At 39.9% G+C, this 26,313-nt stretch overlaps 1 protein-coding gene across 2 annotated transcripts in view; it reads right to left on the bottom strand.

Moving 5' to 3' along the window:
- The window catches only part of TXNRD1 (thioredoxin reductase 1), a 170,157-nt gene that overhangs the window by 14,751 nt on the left and 129,093 nt on the right, over nt 1-26,313 (bottom strand). For both annotated transcript variants that reach the window (XM_042469798.1, XM_042469797.1), the window contains exons 3-12: nt 22,032-22,104; nt 20,553-20,672; nt 19,038-19,183; nt 16,457-16,572; nt 15,399-15,624; nt 9,197-9,289; nt 8,660-8,736; nt 4,926-5,082; nt 3,061-3,168; nt 788-883 (exon numbers count right to left, since the gene is read on the bottom strand). In XM_042469798.1, the coding sequence (XP_042325732.1) occupies nt 788-883; nt 3,061-3,168; nt 4,926-5,082; nt 8,660-8,736; nt 9,197-9,289; nt 15,399-15,624; nt 16,457-16,572; nt 19,038-19,183; nt 20,553-20,672; nt 22,032-22,104 (1,212 nt within the window). The remainder of the gene's footprint in view (nt 1-787; nt 884-3,060; nt 3,169-4,925; nt 5,083-8,659; nt 8,737-9,196; nt 9,290-15,398; nt 15,625-16,456; nt 16,573-19,037; nt 19,184-20,552; nt 20,673-22,031; nt 22,105-26,313) is intronic.

Raw genomic sequence — 26,313 nt, 5'->3', positions numbered from 1 at the left:
CCATGCTTCTTAGGTATTCAGATTTTGCATAGTTGCATATCCCAGAAGCCAATACTCCCAATTCAGGGGTCTAGATTTGAGACAAATGGTTAAAGAAGGCAATAGCTAATCAAATTTTAATTAAGAAAATAAGCAACATGGAAGCCCTAAACATGATCCAAAGAGATTAAGAAGGGATACTTTACTTTTTCTCTTTAAACGTGAGATTCTTGTGTCCTATTTCAAACTGCTGTTGTGAGGCTTCTGGATTTCAAAAACAGTCTGAAATGAGCACAAGTCTGAAATGGGTCTGTCTTTTCCCATAAATTCCAGGCATTATTAGGACATGAAAATGATGGCATCAGTGCCTAGTAAACAGATATTATCTTCATGGAAGTTAAAAGAGAATGCTACTTAAGGACTGTGAAGTCTAGCTAAGGTATTATTATACAGTTGCAAAGACAATGTAATTGAGAATTGAGTTTGTGGGTGGTTTCTAGCTAATATTTCCAAGGTAACATTTGTATCTATTAAAGGAAGAACCTTTATCTAAAATCAAAGTGAAGTTTTACATTGTTATTATCAATTAGATATCTGAAGGTGACACAGCACCCCAGATATTTGAATATATATGCAATGCACCACCCAATACACACACACGGTGTGCATGTGTGGGTGTGAGTACATATGCACACACACAAAATATATAATCAGTTGGTGTACACAAAATGAAGAACAAAAATATTCTCAAAGATGGGGATGATGCTGGGAAAAACTATATTCAATTCTGGATGCATGTCATAATTACCTTCTCTGGAATAGAGCAGATGATCTTTGCATAGCATTTGTTGTTGTCCCGGGATGGGACAGTCCATTCTAATGGCCAGAAGTAACTGTGGTAAACCTAGGAATGCAATAATGACATGTATCACTACAAAGTGAAGTGTCTCAGCTCCTGAAATATCTCAGCTCCTGAAATATATTTTTTCACTTTTTTAAAAACCACCCACCGACCAGAGTTTTCTAGCTGGAGTACAGTCTGTCAAAATTACAAACGACACCTTAGGTTTGATGGTTTGTTTGTTTTTTAGATAATCTTTATTAAAAAGAGAAAATTAAATGAAAATACTAAAGATGCAAACAAGGAAGTAACGAATGTTAGATGAATGGTATAATTCTATGGTTGTTTTGTCTTACTGGTTTATTGGTTTAATGTTTAATTGAGGTCACTAGAGGTGAGGGGGGCTTATGTGGAGATGTCTTATTGTGAGGGTGTGGATTGCACATTGTGGGCCTGATAACAGAGTGCAATCTGGTAAAGAGGTTGCATAATATGTATGAGGGGTTGTGTGTGTGTCCTTTTTGTGTTTTCTTGTGCCTCAATAGAAGTGTGTTATGTATGCTATGTATATTATGTGTCTATCCATTTTATAATTTTTGGAATAAAAATATAATAAAAAATGCAAACTGCAATACAATAATATTGTAAAAAGTAAAATCCTAACTATAAAGTGAGAGAAAGATGCCAAAACTACTCGTGAGTTGCACAAACTAGTCCTGAACACTAAAGGACAAGATTTAAAATTAAGTACCACTTTTAACTTTAATTTAGGAACAACGGCAGAGAAGGACTTCTCAGCAGAAGATAGGAACACTTTTACCTATTTTATTACATTTCACTTCCAGTTTTCTTTTATGAAAGAACTCAAGGGGGCATTACACAGATCCCCAAGCATTTTCTCATCCAGGTATTCCATAAACCTAAATCTCTTGAGTATCAGCAAGGCTACTGCATCATATACCATAATCCCCACACTCAGGGAAGACATTTAAGATCATCCAGAATAGGCCACTATTCTTACTGAGATGAGATGGTTACCAAGAGGTGGGGATGCATAAAGAATACATCTATGTTTCTCTCAGTCCTGAATTATTGTTCCAAGTTCTTCAGAAAGTACAGTTATTTGTTATGTACCTTAGTGAAAAGCAACACATTACCATTAATGGCATAAAATCTTGTTTTACTTACTTCTGTAATCCATTTCTTTTTTGATACTCTTATAAAAAATAATACATTTTATAAAAAGAAAGAAAGTGCCTTCAAAGTTGAAAAAATATGTCCTCAAAATATCCCCAAATATTTTTGGGGGGGGGGGGGGGTCACAGAAATGTTGTAAGTAAAAGTAATGGGTAAATGTAACCCACTGAATAAATAGACCACCATGCCGCCTATAATTATGATTTTTGCAAAATAAACTGTTATTCCCTCATTACCACACAACAAAATGTGCTACAGTTAATGCCATTAGCTGTAACATGCTACTTCCAAGCTCTGGATTTTGTTATGTGTTAGAGCAATATTACCAACTGTCTAAGTCTATATAGCAACGTTCAGTCTTAATCACTAAACCATATATAGTGGTCCAGGGTGCACTGTTTCCTGAGTGCTACAGCACTGGCCAAAGATACAGCTAGCAGTTTAGTTCAACAGAGCTTTATTATTATACTGTATTTAGCAAGTATATTATACCTACCCACAATTACACTGATGCCTTCAGCAAACACATAAAGTTTGAATTTCTCTCTCTCTCTCTCTCTCTCACACACACACACACCCTTCTTTTTAGGACTTTCCACCATGTGGCTCTGCAAATCAGGCAGACATGTTTGCTGGGAAATATGACAATCATGTGCCCTGTGACTGCAAAACAACCTTTAGTGCGGACTAGGTAGCATTCCTTCCTCCCCCCCCCCCCCCCATGGAATTGGAATCTATGATAAAAAATATGAGGCTCTGATAAAGTACCATAAGCCATATTTTGAAAGGAATGCTTTTTTAAAAAAACAAACACCGAAGTACAGTGGATCCTTGTTATACGCTGGGGTTTGGTTCCAAGATCCCCCGTGTATAACAAAATCCGTGTATGCTCAAGTCCCATTAAGTATAATGACATAGCAAAATGGTGTCCCTAATAAAAAATGGAACATCAAGGTAAATTTATACTTTTTTGGAACATTTTCAAACCGTGTATGCTTAAATCCGTGTATAAAAAATCCGTGTATAAGAAGGGCCAACTGTACCTCAATATTTTTCTCTCCAAATTTCTCTATTGCTTTTTCTTCAGAATAACCACAAGCACCATATTCCATAGGTGTGAATACTGTGGTGGGAACATTCACATAATCACACTGTCAAGAAAAAAATATATAATAATAGTATCAAGCTGACATTTCACAAAAGCTTCTATACAAGAAATTTTTATCCCTTATATACAGGATTCTAAGGTTCTAAATAGCAAGGAAATCCAACAAGAGTAGAGAAAGTTATTGTCTACAGACTGCTGTCCTCCATCTCTTGTGTTCCACTGAGACAAGAATAAGTAGTGATAGTGATAGTACTGTAATAGTAATGACAGCAGAGCTGAACATGTTTAATCCATATTCTACACAGGAATACAAAAATACAAGAGAAGCTCTCATAGTCTCAGGTATCCATGGTGCAAACAAGAGTGTGTGGGCTGGAGTGTGGAAGCACTTTACATTATTTTGACTGGGTGGAGATAGTTGGTGTTCTGCCATTAGATCCAACCAAAACTGATTAGAGGATGGGAGTTTGTAAGTTTCCCACCCACTGTTCACTCTGCCTTAGGGAAACTCCTTTCAGTGCAGCAAGTATCAGAAGCAGGTGCTCTTTCAAATTTAGGGGCCATGACAGCATTTGGTGATAACTATTATTTGGTATTTAATTAACAAAATGGCTGGATAAGATGCAACTTTCACTGACAAAAAAACCCTGTTCCTTTCAATTAATAGGGCAACTATTTTTATGGAAAATACCATATATTTAGTACATTTTGTAATACCTATAAGCAATATAGAGGCAAGCACTAACTCTCTTTCCATATATACTCCTAAGGCAGAGGTGGGTTCAAAATTCAACACAACTACCCCCAACCTCCAAGGGATTATACACAGGTGGGTGTAGAAGGGTGTAAAGCATCTACCACATATACTCGTGTACAAGTCAACCTCATGTATAAGTTGAAGGGCCAAAATGATGGATTTTGATATGACTCATGGATAAGTCAAGGGTAGAATTTAGGAGACAGAATGTTTTAAGATCACTTTGCAAGTAGAGGGGAAAAGGGGCGTTTGGTGGTCATAAGAAATGTGAGGAGGGGGAGGAGGAGAAGCAAAGGCTTTAAATTCGGATTGAGAAGAGCATCACCCCCCCCACACACACACACACACAAACACACACACACACTCCTACCTTGCAGCTCTTTTAGCAATCACTGCTGAGGCATGGAGAATGGGACATGGGGACTGCTTTTTTTATAAGCAGTATCACTGTTGTTTTGCTGTTGTTGTTAACTGCCATCCAGCTCAACCCATGGCGACTGTATTGACCCTATATAAGTCAACCCCAGATTTAGGGTCAATTTTTGGGCATAAATTCCTCAACTTATAGTTGAGTATATATGGTATATAGCCCTCTAGCCCACAATTATTAATCATCCCCTGGGCTAAATCCAGCTTTCCCAACCTGGATCCTTCCAGATATTTCAGGCAAATCCTGTCATCCCTGACCACTGACCACATTGCCGGGGGCTGATGGCTAGTTGCAGATCAAAGCACCAGAAGTGACCCAGGTTGGGGAAGAAAGGTCTAAGATAACATTTGCAACACACAAGTGCCTCAACTTAAAACCAGAGCTTAGAAATATTCCATTTTTGGATGACAACTCCCAGAAACAACATAGCTACTTTTTGCGAGTTATAATGCAAACACTGTTTTAAACAGAGTTTGGAGAAGCTACGGTAATGATTTTTAATCATTATTATTTTTAGCTTCAGAAGCACTGGTTTAACTGCTGTACAAATATGATTTATCAATTAGCATCCATTAACCAGTAGAAACAATCCCAATGATTATAGCTTCCTTACCTTTGTCTTTCCTCCCCCATAAAGTCTCTGTACTAACAGCCTACCCGCTTGAATTGCCACTGGTGTGAGCTCTAGTTTGTCTTCCAACACATCGCCAATGGCATAAATATATGGCACATTAGTTTGTTCCTCATCATTGACAGGGATTTTTCCTGTTCTACAAATTTGCATAACAGAGGTGAAGAGAGAGAGAGAGAGAGAGAGAGAGAAAGAAAGAGAGATGATATCATATGAATTATAGGTTATGAATTGAAAATATCAAAATGTTGTTAAAAATCTGGGGAAGAAACTATGTAATTCCTGTATACACTAGGCTTTGCAATTTAAACTAAGTGAACTATTTGCAGGTTCCTGTAACCTTCTCCTGTTTGCTCCTCTTGCACTTCAGTTTTTGGGTGGGTTTTTGTTTTTTTGTTTTTTATGTGTGTGTTTTTTTTTTGTTTTGGTTTTTTTTTTTTTTTTTTGGTCATATCAAAAAATAAGGGAGAAATGCACTGGCATTGGGAATGTCTTTCACTGATATACCAATTATGACTCTATCTGGACAAAGACAGTCTTACAGCTCCACTCATGCTTTGATGATCTCACATTTGGATTATTATAGTGATATCATAGGTACATAGTCTGGACTTTTGCAATGTGTTGTGCATTGGACTACCTCTACACCTAGTTCAGAAACTTCAATTAGTTCAAAACAGGACAGCCAGATTAATTGCTAGTACATCTAGGGGTGATCATTATCACACCAACATTAAAATCATTCTGCTGGCTGCCAATCAGCTTCTGGGCAAGGTACAAAGTGTTGGTTATTTCCTTTAAAGCCTCACATGGTCTGGGTCCAAATTACCTACAGGCTCACCTCCTCCCATATATTCCACCCTGTACACTCAGGTCCTCTGGGGGACATTTACTCCAATCAAACAGGACTCAGCTGGCAACTGTCACCCAGAGGACTTTTTCTTCAGCCACCACAAGACTGTTCAATGACTTGCTGGGTGACATTTGACAGCTGAACACACTGTTTGAATTTTTAAAAAAATAACATTAAAGACTAGTATTTTCCAGCAGGCCAATCCAGATGTTTTTTTTTAATTGTGAATTTAAATTTAAAAATTAAATATTGATGACTTGTTTAAATATGCATTTATCTTATTTGTTATTTTAATTTGATGTGTGTTGTAACAGATGTTGTGTGTTTGTAACTGATGTATATTGTATATAATAATTATTATTATTTCCCACTTTTTTAAAAGTTGGAATTCAAAGCAGCTTGCAATTAAAAAAATACAACATACAAAAGTGAACATTTCAACAGAATTAAGCTGATACAGTATTAAAATATATTACTCATTAAAAGAATAAAATGCAGTTGAAACATAAAAGCGCTTAAAAACAATACAGTTCAAACAGTACAAAATCTCCAGTCAGTTCTTTAAAGATTTTATTTTAAAAGCTTGTCTATTAATCTGCTGTTGGTCCCCACCTCAATCCACATGGAGATGCAGGCAAGAAATAAAATTATTATTATTATTATTATTATTATTATTATTATTATTATTATTACTACTACTACTACTACTCCTTTTGAAAATAGTCTGGATACTTCAGTCGGTCTAAATATTTATCTGGGTGGGTTATTCAACATATGTTCTGGTCAGAGCTGCATATGGCATGTGCGGGGGGGGGGGCGCAGCTTATAGTAAAGGCTTGGTTTCTGCGCATACTTTCTATGTTTGGCCTATGGATTTAGGAATATATTTTTGTCACTAATGACCTTGAGTTCTCAAGTTTTGAGCAGTTTTTAATTAGGCAAAATCCAGGTTTTGAGCTAGGATCACTGCTCTTAGTGGAAGAAAAAACTGCTTATTTTTACCCATTTCGGGCTCAGGTTTGCTTTGAAATCACCCTTGGTAACCCCTGATGGTTGCTTTCATTCAGAAGAGGAACCAAGAGAGTCCCACCCTGTTTCTCTTAGGGCCCAAACAGACAGGCCAAAATAAAGCTGCTTCGGGTCACTTTGGAAGTATGTTTTTTAAACGATGCATGCGTCCTAGGAGGTCGGAAGCCACGCCAAAGCCACATTCCAGTCCTAAGGACTGGAGTGCAGCTTTGGCGCAGCTTCTGACTGTTTAAGATGTGTGTGTCATTTAAACAGGATATCTCCAAAGTGACCCGAAGCAGCTTTATTTTGGCCTGTCTGTTGGGGCCCTTACTCTCTTAGTGGTTTTTGATACTATTGACCGTAGTGTCTCCCTGGATCATCTGCATGAGCTGGGTGTTGAAAATCCCATTTTACAATTCTTGCACTCGTATTTGCATCACTTGCAGAGAAGAGAACTGGATTACTATGTGATGGGACCTAAGCAATTCTCCTGCAGAATGCTTCCGACATTACTTTGTCCCTTACATTATTTAACATCCATACAAAGATGCTGGGTTAAAGTCATTAGGATATCTGAGGCATAGTACCACCAGTATACTGATCATTATTTTTTCTCTGTTAAATGTGAGTCAAGAAAGGCTGTGCACAAGCAAAACCAAGACCTTGATGCAGTGGTAGACTCAATGAAGAGTAATAATACATTAACAATGAAACCTGGAAAGTCCAAGATATCATTAAGTGAATAGTTCCAGGCCTACTGTTTGGGAACTTTTACTTGTCTTCCTCCTGAAGAAAACGTATACAAAGTGTGAGTGCTCTTGGAATCAAGAATTAAGATCTTGGGAAATCTTGTTTGTGGTTGTATGATCAATTGACTATCATCCCACTGTCACTCAAAATTAGTTTCATGTTTCTATCACAGAAACTACATTTTAGAATATCCTCCCTATTGTTTTATGGCCATATGACCACAGGAGCAATCTTCAGACAATGCTGGACCTTTGGCTTAGTAACAGAGATGAGTACCACCCCCTACAGTTGATTGCGACTAGACATTCATGTCAGCAGAAACCTTTCCCTTTCCCTTTAGCGTATATTAAAGTTTTAGATCCTTTTTGAAGACATGCATCTTTGATCAGGCTTTTTCATCTTTCTGGGTTTTAAACTTTCTAGATGCCATTTTGTCATTAAGTCTACTTTTGTACAGCACTAAATGTTTTCTGATAGCACTGGAAGGTTTTTGTTTTGTTTTGTTTTCTAAACACATTCATTTATTTGCAAATCAGTCAAGCAGAACTTTGTCTGTCAGGGCACTAGTCCACAAAAGTAAAGTACATATAAAGGGAAGTGCTTATTAGCTTCAGTATGGCAGGATTTATTTGCCTTTAACAGATGGGTAGAAGGGAGAAGTCTCCAAAGCTTCATCTCTGCAGTGCTATGACAAAAGAAGCCATGTCTTTCCAATTCTCCTCTTTATGTAATTGCTAAACAGATAGGGACCCTTTCCTTCATTAAAACTGGCAAAAGAATGGAACTCAAAGGTTGTTTTTTTTCACAGTAGCAACTAAAGATTTTTTCCCCATGCAACAGGCACAATTAAATAATGCAGACACTTTGAGGGCCAGAATGTTAATCATTACCATTTCAATTATGGCAGAGTTTGCCCTTTTGCCATGTTCAGTAATGGGAAGCTATATATTAAGGCATTCCTCCTTACTATAACAGAAATGTGTTTGAAAGAAAATTTATGCCTCCCTGGCAAATTAAATCTTTTAAGTCTATGAGATTGATGTTGCAAAAAACACAAACCACACAGAAGCAGTAATTAGACAGTCAAGAGATTTAGCCTTACTTTTCATTGATCTTCACTCCAACTTTCTCCAAGCCAATTTTTCTCGTGCAAGCATCCCTTCCTATAGCTAACAACACCTGCGGAACATCAGTATTTTGTGTTAGTCATTTTTCACCTTGGAAATTATAAGGATGCTTTTTGTTTACTTATGATGTTTTGTCAAAATGTTAATTACTTTGCATTGAGATAATTTCAAATAAATCCATCAGAATCCAGAATTCACTGAACTAATTGCTATGTGAAGAGTATATGGGGCAGATTCACACAGCTTTGACCTAGAGAACTAACCATGTCTGTACACCATGGTGGAAACTGTGTGTTCCACAGGCAATATGCAGGCTATTTTGCAATAATCCTATGAATAAAGATACAGCCCAATTCATGGTGGCCACATATTCTCCACATATCACAAGTGTGTGTGCAGAGAGAGAGAAGATGACAATTTATGTCTCTATAAAGGAAAACTGAGCATGTAAAGTCCTCTGAATCATTGATGCAATTTAACTGAAATAAAAAGGATCAACACAAATTATTTACCGTGTTATATTCCCCTTTAAATACCCCAGAGTCTTCTGTCGAATGAGCTGTGACTCTTAGTAATCCAGGAGTTCCTTGCTTGATCTGTTCAATCTGCAATTTTTTTTAAAAAAATGTGAGCATTACTTTCATGTAGGAGAAACAACTACATTTCTTCACATCATCAAAACAGAAGTGTATATTCACTCTTGTGTCACTTAAAATAAAAGCACCTTGATGCAGAACCCTTCAAATCCTCCAAAAGGCATGAAGTTCAGACTCAGGCTCCATCTGCACTGCAGAAATACTGCCATTTGACACAGATTTAACTGCCATGGCTCAATGCTGTAGAACTCTGAGGTGTGAGATTGTCATCTTCTCTGTTAGGAGTGTTCTGGTACCACAACAAACTATAAATCCCAGGATTTAACAGCATTGAGCCATGGCAGTTAAAGTAGTGTCAAGCTGCATTATTTCTGTAGTATAGATGTAGCCTACCCTGGTGGCGCAGTGGTTAAATGCCTGTACTGCAGTCACTCACTCACAAAGTTGTGAGTTCAATACCAGCCAGGGGCTCAGGGTTGACTCAGCCTGGCATCCTTCTGAGGTCATTAAAATGAGTATTCAGCTTGTTGAAAGCAACTAGTTTCCATATTGTAAACTGCTTAGGGAGTGCTTAAGTGCACTGATGAGCGGTATAGAAATGTACTTGCTATTGCTATTCCTGGAATTATAGCAAAGGGTGAAAACAGAACAGTTTAAATATGGAGGAAACAAGTGTTCAAGTTATTCATGTTTGAGATCAATACTGATGGTGATCAATGCTGATCCAGTACCATAATAACCATTTACTTGTTTACTAAGTTACCAAATTATCCACTTGAAACCTAAGGAATTGCTCATATGGTCCCCATTTTCAGCACATGGCTATTAAGAACTACACAAGACATGATGGGGGCAACCATGTTCATTGTTAATATGCCTTCCCCAGCTGTGTACAAAGTAGAGTTTGAGATAGGCGGTATAATATCAACATAAAAAAGAACACGGTAGGCTAAAGAAGGTGAATTCTTCTCCACTTTATCTTCCCACAGAGCCAGGCATATAGGCCCAGCTCAAGACATTTTACTGGCGAAAGCAAAGAAGAAAATGGGGCCACTCTCTCATGCAAGTGAGGCCAAATTATTTTTATTACCTGCTAAAGAAAAATCCCCAAATCTGTAGTAGTAAAAACACAATAAAGAAACATCAATTGGATGCCTTTTTACAATGCCCTAAATGTGCTGCCTAAGGTTTGCAACATCACTCTAAAAACAGGGATGCTATAATGAGATACAAACATACCCACTAAATTTTCAAGGTTTCTTCACCATCCACTTTCTATGTGAATTGGTGAAGCAGACTTTTGATGAAATAAACATGGATGCCCCCAATCATGCTTAGTTTGACCATGATGTCAGTGTGAAATGACTATAAAGGGAAAAGACAAGCCTGCCATGCACCCAGAAGATTTGAACAAAAAGCCCTAAATTGACACCACATGCTTCAATACAATCTCAAAGGAAAAATAATAATGAATACATGTGACTTGAGAGATAGAAGGTTCTTCTCTGAGCCAGGAGCAGTTAAACATTCCTCAATGTTAACTTAATACAGTGGGTGGAAAAGCTTGCTGTTGACAAATCAATAAATCATTTTTATGACAGTACTTCTAGAACATTACTGTGCAAGAAATGAATATAATAAAGTAAGATAGCTACCTCCTCCATCGATTTATACTACGCTATCCAAATTCAAATGCACAGACCAACAGAAAGCAAGAGAAGCCAAGTGTTCAGAAAAATAAGAACATTAAAAATGAAAATACCACCTTGAGAGTACACACTAGTGTACCTACTGTAATAAAAGGCCTGCAAATTCCACAAAATGCCAAGCCTTAGCCTAAAGAAACGCTTGTATCTTTGTAGGAAAAAAAAGCTTTGGCAAGTATAATTTCTGCTATCATTAAGCTCAGTTAAAGCGTCCTTCCTGGCTGGTAAGTCACCCAGCCGTTCCTCCTGCTGAGTCCATTTTACAGGGCAGTAATTGCTTTACTTAAACCAACACTGACTGTTGGTCCATAAACCCATGGTAAGCCACTGATAAACTTTAAACAGTTCTATTTTACGTGACTTTACTACATGGAGCAGCATTGTGGAAAAGTAGTTGTTCAGCTTTTTGCAGGATAAAGATGACAATACGATCAAGATATACCCAACTCAGCAAAGTCTGTATACATGCTGGTTTGATTATGAGAGACCTCGGCATGGGCTTAATTAGTACCTCAGCTAACAACTACTCTGGACCACAGGGACTGCAAGAGAGAGAAACTCTCTTTCAGCCTTCCTGCTGTAGTGTCCTGTGGAATTAAAGAACTTCCCCCCTTCCCCTCTCTTTCCACTATTAAAATAAAAATTCTCAAGGCAGCTTACAACAGACATTAAAAACAATTAACAAAAGAGATCTTACAATGATTAACACCAAAAGGAGTAGAACAATGCAAAATCCAGCATCACTGGATAAATATAATTAACAATTGATGCTCAGAGGAGAATGAAACAAGCTTGGCTTGGTTTGTCCATAACAGTGAAAGCAGTAGAATGGGGGTGGAGGGCTGTAGTTCTTCATATGTTCTTGAGCTCTAATTCCTATAAAGACTGACCATTGTCCATGCTGGCAACTGGGGCAGGAGTCCAACAACATCTAGAGAGCCATGTGTTTCTCATTCCCTAATCTAGTACTTCCATTAATATTATGCACCAACTGAACCATCTTGGAAGAATTCTAAGGTAGCCTCTCCTTGGTTGCCACCTGCAACCACGATCCAGTGAATACGTGAACAGTTCTAGACATCACTTTCCCAAAAAACATGCAGCACTGATACAGATGGGAATAAGACTGCTAGACTGAAAACAGAAGAAGGTTCCCATATCTTTCATGGCTATGTAGAAGAGGAAATTTCAGCAACTGTTTGTTATGCAGGTTACAAGCAACGCCTGCTGAAATACCCCTCTTCTAAAAATAAATAAAATAAATAAAATAAAAAATAAAAACATTGTCAATCTGGCAACCTTAAATAAGAAAGTCTAAATTCAGGTCTCCACAACTGAATTCCACCATGCTGGTACATTTGCTAAGCATATTGCATGTTTCAAATCCTATCCCAAATAAGAACTCAAAGGTGTTAATTCTTGGACTACAGGTTCTGGATCCTCCAGAGACTAATGGCTATGCTGGGGAGTCTGGGTAATGTAGTCCAAAAATACCTCTGCCAAGTTTTGAGAATGGTCATGCATATTGGTTATTATATTATTTCATTCCTTCCTTCACCTTCAGCATCAGAGAAAATCCATTCCATTATATCAGACTGTGAAGTCTCTCATGGTATTTTTGAAGATAGCAGCACATCCCTCCCAAATTTCTGAATATTTTTTTCAAAAATAGTTTTTGGTGCAAAATGCCCCCCGGGAAAATTCCCCCACGTTTTTTGTCCCCCTCCAGTAAAGAGGATATATGTTTCCCCAAAAAATGGCTTATTTTCAGGGGATGTCTTATTTTTATTAAGTATGGATTCACCACATCACTGTCAAAACAGGGGACTGTGAGCATTAAAAGCACCCAAAAAAAACCACCTTGAGGCCTCTGGTCACTTACTCACCACCTCCTTCTCCTCCTCCTTTTCCTCCCCCTCCCCCTTCCTCCTCCTCCTCCTCCACCTTTTCCTCCTCCTCCTCCTCTATTCGCCAATCGGCCTGGAACGGAGGGGGCGGAGGAGGAGGTGGGTGGCGCGGGAAAGTGGCGCGGTCGCGCGGGGAGGGTGATGCACCCGCACACAGGAGGCACTGCCTCCACCTTCGCCTTTTCCATGCGGTCGCGCGGCCTGGGACAGAAGGGGTGGAGGAGGAGGAGGTGGGTGGCGCGCCCGCGTGGGAAGGGTGGCGCAGGCACGTGGGGAGGCGCTGCCTCCACCTTCACTTCCTCCGCCCCAGGCCTCGCTGCCCTCCTCTTCCTCCCCGAGGAGGAGGAGGGCAGCAAGGCCCCGCGGGCCGCGGCAACCCGGCTGCAACCGGGGTTGTCCTGGTTTTTGGTGGCACCCGGGACGGGAGGGGCCCGAGGCCGCCAAAACCGGGAAAATCCCAATTGCAGCCGGGTTATGGCAACCCTACTTCTGGGCCTAAACAAAGTAGAGGGCCCAAAACACAGTAAAATTGTCCCTCTCAAGGAGGTGGAATAACATTTTGGATCCAATTTATTTCGATAAAAGGGAAAAAAAATGGGTGGGCCCTGGAGAATGCAACCCTCCAAGATCTCCTCAGCCATGGAAGTTTTCTATCCTTTGCACTATAGCAGGTGTTTTCAATCTGTGGTGCCTGCAAGACAGAATTTCTGGGAATGCAATAAAAATATGGTTTATATTTTTTCTGAATACAATGGAATATACTCAATTTAGATGTGCATTTTATGTACTGAGTTAAAAGCTTATTTTTTAAAGTTCAGTTTGTTCACTTGCAGTATTGCATATGGTTCAAAAATAAGAAAATACTACTTCATCTTCAAATGTGATAGTACTTTTGCAGGGGGTGCAAATATTAATCAAACATTTTCTGGGGACATGGGGCATTAAAAAGGTTGGAAACCACTGCACTACAGGAATATACTGCACTTCAGGGAACAAATATAATAAAAAAGCTTCTCTATACACTCCTTAAATGTAGCTTGATTAAAGAAAGAAATGTTTTCCTCTGTCTTTAATTTAGCAATGGATATAATTTATGCAAAGAAAAAGCATGACGTTCTGTGATTTGTATATTGCACCATTCTGATAAATTTTAAATTAATTATTAAGGGAAGGCTCAGCAATGGATAGTTAGACATGCTGAAGGGGCCCTGTCCCCCCCACTGCTTGATGTGCTAAGAAAAAGCACAGAAGTAATCTACTTTATTTAATGTTCCGCTCTGTGAATAGCTGAAAATCTATAATGCACCAGCTTAATGCCTCATCAAAACTGAAAAACTATTATCTTTTACTGGAAAATAATTATGTATTAATCATTACATGAAATGCTTCTCCTCCCCCTATGGCACGCGCGCACACACACACACACACATTCTTCCTCTCTCAGGAGGAAACTCTCTACCATTAGCAATGGCCCATGTAAGTGACAAGCGATACAGAAAAGTGGCACCATTTTTTCTTTTAAAAACTACTTTATTATTTATGTGATTTCAATTCGACTGTATGTTGCAAGCTGCCTTTGGATGGGTAAAATGCAGAAACAGGATAGAAAGTGAAAGAAGTTCTATGTCTTTTGAATTCAGGACAATCGGAATTATGTGTCATTTTCTAGGACTGAGAAAAAACAAATACTGTAGACACTCAAAATTCACCACCATGTTAGAAGATGAAGAGCGGAAAGGAGGAGGGGGCATTTTGTCTGTTTTTCCAGGGAAAATGCTGAAAAATGTCAAAAGACTTTTGGGGACTAACCAAAGCAGCTATACCTTTTCAATTGTTTTTCTGCTGGTGGTCACACTGGATTTTTTTTTAAATATTTTTTTATTTTGGTAACAGAAACATCTGTACTGTAACTGATGTTTCAACCCTAGCCCCTAGCAGAATAAAATGACACAACTGCACACTTGTTTAAAAAGAGAGGTGAAGGGGAAGCTGAACAGCAGAATGACTGTCTCTTATCACTATACTAAACTCTCCAGCTTCCTCTTAAAATGTTGTTAGGTGCTCCAAAAATCAAACTGGAATCATTTTATGAGACCTCCTTTTCTGGCAACTCCTTCCTTCAACATGATGGAGAGAAATCAACCCTTGGCAGCAATGAAACAGACATGTGATTCATAGGTTATAAATTCTCACATGGTCCAAAGCATGTGATTTATGTTTACTAGTAGAATGCATACTCTGCTGGGATATAAGGAGTCTGAATGGCTGCATGATTTCCACTGCATGGTTAGATGCAGTGATAATCTGACATGATGTAAGGCCAGTTTCTCATCACTGTCAAGAAGTACTAAACTATGCCTTCTATATGCCTAACCCAGGAGCTTTTTTGTAAAGATACAGTGAAAGAAGCAAGCATTTTTTCAAAGCCCCAAGGCAACCTCCAATCCTTTAAACATATTTTTGCAAAGGATACAATTAAAAATTATATGTTCATTGGATGCTTACCTTGCTGGGCACGTATTTTCTAATGAACTTGATGCCATGTTCTTCCATGTACTCCCCTACTTTGTTTGCCATATCCTGATCAAAGCCCCTCAGGAGGATGGAGCGCACCATGACTGTCACATCTAAGCCAAGACCTGCAAGAAATCCTGCACACTCAAGAGCCACATAGGAAGCTCCAACCACCAGTGTCTTCCCTGGGCAGTAGGGAAGGGAGAAGAGATCATCACTGAAAAATAAGATATATAAATGAGACTCTGTGGCAAAAATGCAAGAGAAGGAAAAATGTACATTTATGAAATCACTCGTATAACGTATAACACATTACTCTGAGAAGCAAAACAAATCACTTATCAAGGAGGATACCAGATAGCATCATCCACAACTCACTGTAGCTGGCAGACACCATTCACTTTCCTACAACTCCCAGCATGTTTTCATGGGCAAGTTATATCCACCATCAAAATTTTAGAGAACTGAAAATGGATTCTGTGCCCAATGTGAAAAGGTGGTAAGTACTGTATTTTATGTGAGGAGCAATTTTACCACAGAAATGGTTTTCAGCAAGAAACACTCAGGCAAAACAGACTGCTCCAAAACAGTCAATATTAGAAGCAGCCCTGTTTACTTCACTCATAACTGTCATCTTTCGGCCTCTGAGGGAGAGAGTAGGCTGGCCCAGTACCATCAGGGGCTAGCCTGAAGAAAGAGGCTCCTCCCTCCCTAACTGTCATCTTTCGGCCTCTGAGGGAGAGAGAAGGCTGGCCCAGTACCATCAGGGGCTAGCCTGAAGAAAGAGGCTCCTCCCTCCCTAACTGCCTGCCCGCCCGCTTTCCACCTGGGCAGGAGCGGCCCAGAGAGATTCTTCCTTGCCGCCGGAGCGGTGTTTCTCCAGGGGGAGAATCTGTAATCTGTACTGTATCGTATTTTCATTTTGTTTTGTAAACCGCCGTGATCATAGGAACGGCGGTATATAAATAAAATTTCAATCAATCAATAACCTCTGGCACATGCTAGGAGTGATAGCAGGCATTCAGAGCCATTGTCGCATTTTCTCTTACCTGGTGATGCAGTATTCTTTGTCTCCAGGGATGCCCAGGTAACGAGGCCTTTCTCCAGTGGCAATCAGAAACCTTTCTGCTATGTAAAATTTCACTACTCCTTTATTATTTGTTGCCTAAAAATAAAACAAAAAGGAAAAGTACACTTCTGTTTTAACTTTAGTACAGGAACTACTTAGCCTTTACAACACTCCCAATTCTCATTCTGTTTATATATCATAAAAATTTCAAAGCAAAGTACAGTCATCCCTCCTAATGTCTCAGATCCGCGTTCTTGAATATGCATGGAGGGGCGACCTCTGCCAATTGCAATGGTGCATGCGCTTGGTGCGCACTCCCATGCTGCGCACACAGGGGCGCACTCCATTCAAACCTATGGGGCTTGAATAAACGCAAGCTCCTGGTTTTTCAGGGGAGTCTGGAACTGATCCCCCGCGAGAACGGAGGGCCAACTGTATTTCAATAAAATTTAAAACGCACACATATACAAAAACACAGAATACAAATTCTTTCTGAAGTACAAGAAACAGAAGTAAGCTTTTAAAATGTGTCAAAAACTGAGCACAGTTGGATCATGCTGAAATTCTGATGGAAGAGCACACAATACAGTGGCCCCACACAGTAGGGACCACTGTACTGAAGCCCCTGCTTCTAATGACTGCCAAGTGGACACTAGGAGCATGTGGCACTGAGTGGAGTGCCTCACAGACTAAACAAGTTTATGAAGAAGAAAATCTCCTAGGCAAACTTTTGTCAAAGGTGGGCATAGGCTAACATCTTGTGCACCTCCAGATGCTGCTGGATTACAAATACAATTATCCCGTACCACTATGGATGATAGGATTTGTTGTCTAACAAAATGCCCACAAAGTCACATGTTCACCACTTTTGCTGTGGGCCCAATATGGTGTTAGGAGGCTGGCTTCAATTATTAAAGCCTAACTTGTAGGATAAAGCCAGTGGGATGCAATGGTTTGAGCGTTGGATTATGACTCTGGAGATCAGGGTTTGATTCTCTGCTGGAGCATAAAAACCCACTGGATTACCTTAGGCAAGTCACACTCTCCCAGCCTCAGAGGATGGCAATGGTAAATCTCCTCTGAGAAAATTTGCCAAGAAAACCCTATGATAGGTTCACCTTAGGGTCACCATAACTCAAAAATGACTTGTAAGCAGAAAACAACTATCTGTAGGTATGAAATGACAGCTGTCCAATGGATACTTCAACAATATTGTTTTCTTATATATTGGGAGTAGAGGGAGAACCTACCACCAATAAAACTAATCTGGCTCAGAAAGGATCCAGGTCCCTCTGTGCTCTCCTGAAACTCAGGGCGAGAAGTGTCCAGTAACTCCAATCACTGAACAAAAAAAAGGGAATCCCTGACATAATAATAATAATAATAATAATAATAATAATAATAATATTTATTTGTATACCGCCCTCTGGCAAACCAATCCGGGCGGTTAACAACAGTAAAATATAAAATATGACAATTAAAAACACTTTATCCCTCCCCCCCTTAAGACAGTATTAAATAGTATAACATATTAAAAATACAATATCAAGGATAAAAACAGCAATTAAAACTAAAAACCCTGATATCCCTCTGTTGATCCTCAACCATCTCTAAGATGGGGCCACGGGAGGAATGAGGGAATCAGGGAACCTGGGAACCTGGGCTGGGATGATTAGTCTGGAAAGGCCTGCCGGAAGAGATCCATCTTGACCGCTTTTTTAAAGCTGTCTAATGATGTTATCTGACGGATCTCATCCGGCAGGTCGTTCCAGAGTTTGGGGGCGACAGCAGAGAACGCCCTCTGGGAGGTTGCCGCAAGCCTAGATTTTAGAGGCTGCAGTAAGTTCCTCCCAGAGGACCGGAGAGCGCGGGGAGGATTGTACGGGAGGAGGTGGTCTCTAAGATAGTTTGGACCCAAGCCATTTAGGGCTTTAAAGGACATTAGATTCTCCTTCTAGGGCATGGCTGAGACCCAGCTGAAACATGGTTGGCTCTTGAAAGCACTGACTCAGAGTGTGTGGGGAAGTAAGTGGAATCAAGCCAGTTTCCTAGCCAAAGCAGCAAGTGGAAAAACTTCATCTGACACTTTAGCTGGGATCCAAAAACATAAAGGGAGATGGACTTTCCCAGCTGTTTGCAGTGAGCAAACCCACTTTGTTGTTGTTGTGTGCCTTCAACTTGTTTCTGATGGTGAGAGACAACAGAAACTGCACTCCACAAACATTTGAAGGGCCAGATGTTCCCTATTCCTGACCTAGAATGACTTGTTGGGGGCTGATTGCCAAACCTATATATAAATATATGTGGTTTAATTATGTTTTTAATTTTTGTATGTTTATGTAATTTTATACTGTTTTTAGCAAGTTGACTTTGTTTATTTTTATTTGAAAATTTTTAAATAATTTTATTTGTGAGCTGCCTTGGGTCCCTTTCTGAGAGAAAGGTGGCACAGAAATGAAATTAAATGAAATAAATAAATCTAAGCCATATCTTCTAATTTTCAGTTGATAGGTCTACAACCTCCCAGAAAAAGGAAGTGCAAAAGAGAAGAGATTCAGTACCTTAATTTTGTGCGGCCCCACAAACTCTGCGTAAGCATTTTCATATGTGACACTATTCTCCCGGAGAGATACCCTATATCCCCAATTCAGAGAGCCGATATAATTCTGAACCGCTTCCGTCATGGTATCCCAGCTGTGCTTTATGGCTGAGCATTAAAAGAGAGAAAGAGAGAGAGAGAGAGAATTTAGCTTTCATCTGTGTCTTCAGTTTCCCAAAGCATTCAGTTTCTATTAGTAGTTGCTTAATAACACACACACACACCTTATGGCTATGACCCTCCCCTTTGTGAAAATTAATTAAAATTCCTCTGAGTTTGTGGAAGTTTGCTGACATGGTGCAAGGATAATGATGTGGAAGAACAAGGTCCAGAGTATTTTGAATACTGTTGTGTCAGCATGTTTTGAAATATCCATGCCAACATTTCCCTTAAAAAAAAAAAAAGATATTGCATATGCCACGTTCATATTAGCTTTGGCCCGGTACAGATGGGCCTTTTAACACATACTGAGTACATGCTAGGGTTGCCTGGGAGTGTCCTTTACAGATACTCCCTAACCCTGGCACATACTCCGTACATCAAAATGGCGGTGCCCTGTCTACATGGGTGCTGCCATTTTGACATGACGGCCATGTAGTGTCCAAATGCTGTGGCGCAGCCATTACATGCTGGCGCTGTTACAGGGCGCTTGTGGTGCCCTTTCAGCAGCGCCGAAAGGAGCTCCAAAATGGCACGTATTGCTGGTGCGCCAGCAATACAGAAGAGAAAGGGGCCAAGCGGCCCCTTTCTCTCTTTTCCCGCTGAAGCCCCAAGAACACCCCTTTCCAGACCGCAGGGAAGCGGCGTTTTGCCACTTCCCCAAGGCCTGGAAAAGAGGCAGATTGGGACCTCCAGGCCTGCCGCTGTGGCAGCTCAGGTCCCGATCTGTCGGGGAAAGGGGCGGGTGCAGGCCGCCCGGGGCGGTCTGTATCCCGCCTTTGATACCATTAGAGTTTTGTGTCAATCTCTTTGCTACAAACAAGTATGTTTCATCATGTAATGGCAGTATTCCTATCTCTGGTTATTACAAGGCATTTTAAAAGTAACAATAATACAGTGGTACCCCGGGTTACGAAAGTAATCCGTTCCGCGGAGCCCTTCGTAACCCGAAATCTTTCGCAAGCCGAAATTGCCATAGGCGCTAGCGCTGGAAGCCGCGATTCCGTGTGAAAAAGCACCGAAAAGCACCAAAAAAATTTTTCGTAACCCGAAAAAAAAAAACGTAACCCGAAACAGTTTTTTCTAATGGATTTTTTTTTGTAACCCGGAAATTTCGTAAGGCAGTGATTTCGTATCCCGGGGTACCACTGTAATTTCTTTCTGAATACACACACTTTTTGTACTTTACATTGGAATATCTACAAGCAGGCCTTGAAAGTGCTGAGTCCCACTGACCTTCCTTGTCTCTTTAACCCCCCTTTTCTCTGGTTTAGACCTCCAAACAGGAACTATACAATAAATGCATTCTAATCCTCACCTTTCTCATTCAAGTTCCAACCAAACTTGGGTGCATCTCTTATGGCTTGTCCAAGCAAAGCTGTCTGGTGCATTAGCTTTTTAGGTATGCAGCCTACATTCACACAAGTTCCTCCAAGCCCTGCAAAAAAAAAAAAAAAAAAAAGCAACCTATTCAGTTTCGTATAAGAACATAAGCCAGGATTACGTAGCTGTTAAACACAAGAAACAAGGACACAGTGAGTAGAAACGCTGCTCAGTCCATCTTTGGTAGTAGCTTTCTTCACCAAGATATTTAGCAAGGGAGATGTCTCAAGCTTCCTGCCGAAGGATGGAAAACATAATTATCTGTACATCAAGAGTAGGAAACCTGTAGTACTCCAGATGTAATTGCACTGCAATGCTCATCAATCTTATTAGCTTAATCTATTAATTTATGCCTTGCTGAGACTGCTATAAATAAACCAGAATCCCAATTTTCCAAAAACAAAAGATATTGTTCTGGGACTCATCTCTAATATACAGAAAATGAAAGCAACAACACAAGGCAGCCACAGCAAAACCGGAATATTTTAGGCCCGTGTTTGTACAATGAAAAGCAGTGCATGAATTTTAAAGAAGACATTAGAAGGATGGCATATGGATATGCATACGGATATATCCTTCACAGTGCTTGGAAATAATAGTTGAGGGACTCAGGGAGTTGTAATCCAAAAAAGGAACTTTTCCAAGCTCTGATTCTTCATTATGACAAGTGAAAGAAGGGCACTCAAGAATTTCACGTAAGAACTGGGGGCTCCTTACCTTACTTTAACCCTGTAGCAATAGCTGAGGTGCTGCATAATAAAAACATCCAAAAACTGAAGGAAGAGTCATTGCACAAAAGCAGAACCTGAACTACAAAGTCTCTCCACAAACCATCTATTAAAAAAAAAGAAGACCAGTCCAGAGGATGGGAAGCCTTTGACTACAAGATGTTTTAAACTACATCTCCCACCATTCCTTACTGGCTCTGATGAGTGAAGCTAGTAGGAACTACAGTTCAAAACATCTAGTGGGCCAAAAGTTCACCAAGTCCTGCCAGTTGCTGCACTAAATCCAAAAGCCTCTCCCCCAGTACAGCTCAGTTGCCCTTTGCACTCATCTGTACATCTCTTAATAAGAGTCCTGTGAGACCAGACCAAAGATCCATATGCTGCAGTGTTCTGGTCAACTTGGTGCCTCCAGAAAATACACAAAAAGGGCATGAAATCAATAGTTGTTTTCCTCTGTTGTCAATTTTATAGGAATCTTGTGGCAGTAAATTATGCAGTTTACAGAGCACTGTTTCGTATTTTCAGTCCTAAAGGTTGCAAAGGAAGGTCAAACAAGCAGACAAGAGGAAAAAATGAAACATTAAGCAACACAAACCACTGTCTCTAAAGGTAGCAAGAAATTCCATACCTAAGCAGGAGACAGCTTCCCAGAACAACAAGCACTGAGAACCAAATACAGTACTTACCCCATTTTGTCCCCAAGGGAGTCGGGACCACAAAATCCAGAACCATGACCTTCTTGCCAAGTTTGGCAGCTTCCTGGAGATGAAATAAAGACAAACTTTTGAAAAGCAGAAGATACCCCAACAGTGGGGATTGAAAATATCAGTCACTGTTGAAAATTTACATTATAGGCAATGAGAGACCTGCAAGAAATTGCAGTCCAGGGCATCTTCTAGTTTAGTCCATCCCGTTTCCCCTTTCCATTAGCTTTCCATTCTCTTCCATTGTCAGTCAGCACTCCATGTCTACTGAGCCCACTATGTTGTCACTGAGCTGTTTCATATGCTTTTGTTGTCCCCTTAGGAATTTTTTGCCTTAAAGATTGTATCACTACATGCCTTTGGGTTCTCCAAACTTTCCTGTATGGATAGTGCCAACATTTTGATAATTTCCCTCACTGTTCATATATATGTTGATGGGTGAGTTATAGCAAACAATTGCTTCATTAAATATTTCTGAGATTTATTTCTGTCCTCAGTAAGATGTATCTGTGTGTATTTCTGTGTGTGTACACCTCTAGACTGGCTTAGACAACCTACAGTTTCTGGTCATGTCACAAAACAAAAGTTCATCTGAGCAAATAATAATGCATCGCTTCTTCTCCTAAAGCAGAAATAGAGAACTGTCCCCCCCTTCAAGGTTCACATTTTTGCAGTAATGATTCTGTCAATGACACAGTGCATGAACAACCCACTATTTCTTTCTCTCTGTCTCCACTCCCTTTCTCTGAAAGCAGTGTGTTGTAGGGGAGAAGCAGACTGCTCATTCTAGAGGTCTAAAGTGAGTGCAAGTGTCAAGAACTCCCTCACACACACAGTTCAGAGAACCAGCCATCTATATTTCAAGCAGCAAAAACTTTATTACAGTAACCATAGGTGTTAGCAGAAAGGTGTTTGTAGAGAGAACTGCCATCATCCACAAGCACTGGGATAAACTTAACAATGTCCCACCCTAACATTTCACAGACTTCACTTGACTTTGATTCATTTACAAATTTAAGCAACCCTGCCCTTTCTAAACCTATCTGCCAAGTCTGCCCAATTCCTCATAACTTTCAATCTTTTCCCTGAGAAAGTTCTGATCAAAGAAAGCCTCTAAATATCTGCACATTCCAGTACCAGGCAACAATCTACCCTCTCCACCACTACTAAGTGTCTAAACCAGCACAACGCTTCCCATCTTTCCCCAACAACAAAAGTGAAACACACACAAAAGCTTCCAAACTACTACACTAACTATTATAACAAATTAACACATACAACTGTATGGCAGATTATGCCAGATTCTGACAGCAAGCAAAAAGTTTTTGAAATTGGACTGAGGGTGTATGCAGTCCTAGGATCAGTGGTTGTCTATGTCCACTTAGGAACTGCAATGGTCCATATCCTTGCTCAGAGGTAAGCCTTCTAGGTGTGCCATGAACAAGTGAAGATTGCAATCAACTACAGGAATTATTTCCAGAAGAATGGCAGTATGTGTGCGCTGCAGAAAAAATAATCTTGGGTCACCTCAAAAGCTAACACATTCATTACAAATATAGTGAGGTAGGTGAATCATTAGGGTTCAGATCTTGGGAGAGCCTGCGGTTCTGCAGCTCTAGACAGTGAAGAAATAATACATTATAATATAAATGCTGGTATCACTACAGCTCAGAGAGTAAATATAATATCTACTGCTAAATTTAGGGAGTGGAAAGCATTCGTGCATTTTGCCGTGGGCCCAGTGTCAGGTCTCAGCAGCCATGATTACAGTCTAAACTTTCATAGATGATGTCCACCTCATCAGCTACCTTAGGTACCAACACCAAGTTGGCAAATTCATCTCAAGTTGATATACCTCAAATATATATGTATTCTGTTATATACCGTATATAAATCTCCTAACTTGAGGCTAATAAATCATGCACCTGATGAAGTATACAATGTCCACAAAAGCTTATGCCATCATAAATCTGGCCATCTTTAAGGTGCCACAAGATTCTTGTTGCTGTTCCTAGGAAGTAGATGCTGAGCTACTCTTGTTGATGTCAAAGGTTGCTGCCAGAAATCTAAATAGGCAACTGGCCTACTGGTGGTCAGTGAACATGAATTAGGAAGAGAGGGGAAATAGATAGCACACATCACCCACAACAATGTTGATAATTACAGAGGTAACACAATGACCCACTCATTAACTAAGTTGGGCAACAACTCATTATCACATAGCAAACAGAACAATAGCAGACAACTGCATTCCAAAAGGCTGTGGTAGCAGCTTAGTAGAGTTCACAGCCAGATCTCATTCCAAATCACAGAAGTACTCTTCTTCCTCTCTACGTTCAGACCAATAAGCTTAGCTTCCCCTTAACCTCCCTGTACCAAATAATAGATTATAACTTCCACTGTTCTCAGCTGTATGATAGTTGCTACTATCACAGCACACCTATAGTGCCTCATGAAGAGGCTGTTTAGAAGCTGCTGTGTGCCTTCAGGTTATTTCTGACTTATGGATAGCCTTAGGTAAACCAGTCATGGGGTTTGCTGGACAAGATCTGTTTAGAGGGGCCTGCCATTGCTTTCCTCTGAGACTGAGAAAAAGTGACTTGCCCAAGGTCACCCAGTCAGTTTCCATACTCAAGCAAGGATTGAAACCCTGGTCTCCCAAATCCTCATACAGTACAACACTCAAACCACTACAGCATGCTGGCTGTCTCCATCTAGAAGACCAAATGTAAATCATGATCCATATAATGATAACCATTCCTGCAAAGGTCTGTGATTCAAGAAATGAGAACTCAACTCTTAGTACATTTAGGATTAACTAGCCCAGATCACAGAGTCAGTGTATCCTATTTAACATAGGTACCAATTTATTCCCTACAAAAGGGTGAGGATGGAATTCTAGGCCAATCCAGTTTTAAATTGAATGACCAGCATCTGATCAAGTACTGACTGGGAAGGCCAGTCCAAAATGGAAACCCTAGTCACCAGTGTTTCTAAAACAGTATACAAGCTGCATTACAACACATGTAATTCCCCATAATTACTGTCATTATACCTATATTATCCTAAACACCCATGCAGCTGATTTTACAAACTAAAGGATTTTATTTGCGCATAGGTAACCAGACATCACAAAAGGCAATTCTTCCCCCAAGCAGCTTACTAATTGGCACGACAGTCAATTATTGGGAAAATACAGTGTCAAGATGGATCTCTCATTTTGACTTTGCCTGAAGTGTGCATGGAGGTGGGGGGTTGAGGTGAAGAAATCTCAGAGAAATTTCATTCAATTCCCTGTTTCATTTTCTCTTTCAATGAAAAGACAAGATTGGATTTTCATGGCAATTACTTTAATCATGAAACAAAAGCAACATTTAGGTGAATGCCTGGTGGGGAAAAATAAACTGAAACAACATGAACTTAATTAAATGCTGAACGATCGTTTGGTCTCCTGAATTAACCACAAGGTGGTCAAATGATGGGTGCATTCATTACATGAATGGCCCTTAAGACTTTTGGATCATGTGGTATTTATACTTCAAAACACCTTTCTATATTAGCTTTATTCTGAGACATAAAGTGATGCACATGGACTCAGTCTTAGCCCCCAAGTCATGGTCTGTATTTTAAGCATTCCAAGAAACATCGTTACAAATAAATACACCACATGCAAGGACAAGTATACAGGTCTCAACTGGCCCTAACTCAGATCAGAGAAACAAGCTACATATTACACTAGTCATACTTTTTAAAAGTGGCACTTAAATGTACCATTTCTTTTGAATAAAAGACAGCCACAGGAGTTGATACAACAAACAAACAAGTCTCACCCCACATCTATTTTTATTTGCTTCTAGAGGTTCTGTCTTTAAAAAAAGGATAACTTCAGAAGCATATAAGAAACACAAGAAGAAAATACTGGCTAAAATCTAAAGTGGTCCTTTGCCTAGATTTGAAGCAAAATGCTGATCAACTACATAGCTTTTTGTTGTTAACTGCCCTCGAATAAACCCCGACTCATGGAGACCCTTTGGATGAGACATCTCCAAGACCCCTTGTCCTCTACTGCCTTAGGTGAAGGAAAAATAGGTAGGCTAGGCAAGTTACGCACATCCCCATTCCAAGTGTAAATAATAGGATGTCTGGTTTCCTACCAAAATTGAAAACATCAGAATGTAATGGGGAGGAGTCACTTAAAAAATTGCCACTCCTGACTTGCAAGTGTTCCCTCAGCATGTGGCATTCCCAGAGACATGTTAGACCA

This window comes from Sceloporus undulatus, chromosome 5, assembly GCF_019175285.1.
Source record: "Sceloporus undulatus isolate JIND9_A2432 ecotype Alabama chromosome 5, SceUnd_v1.1, whole genome shotgun sequence".
Taxonomy (NCBI): domain Eukaryota; kingdom Metazoa; phylum Chordata; class Lepidosauria; order Squamata; family Phrynosomatidae; genus Sceloporus; species Sceloporus undulatus.
Note: the sequence above shows the minus strand (reverse complement) of the source record. Positions and strands in the feature narration are given on the sequence as shown.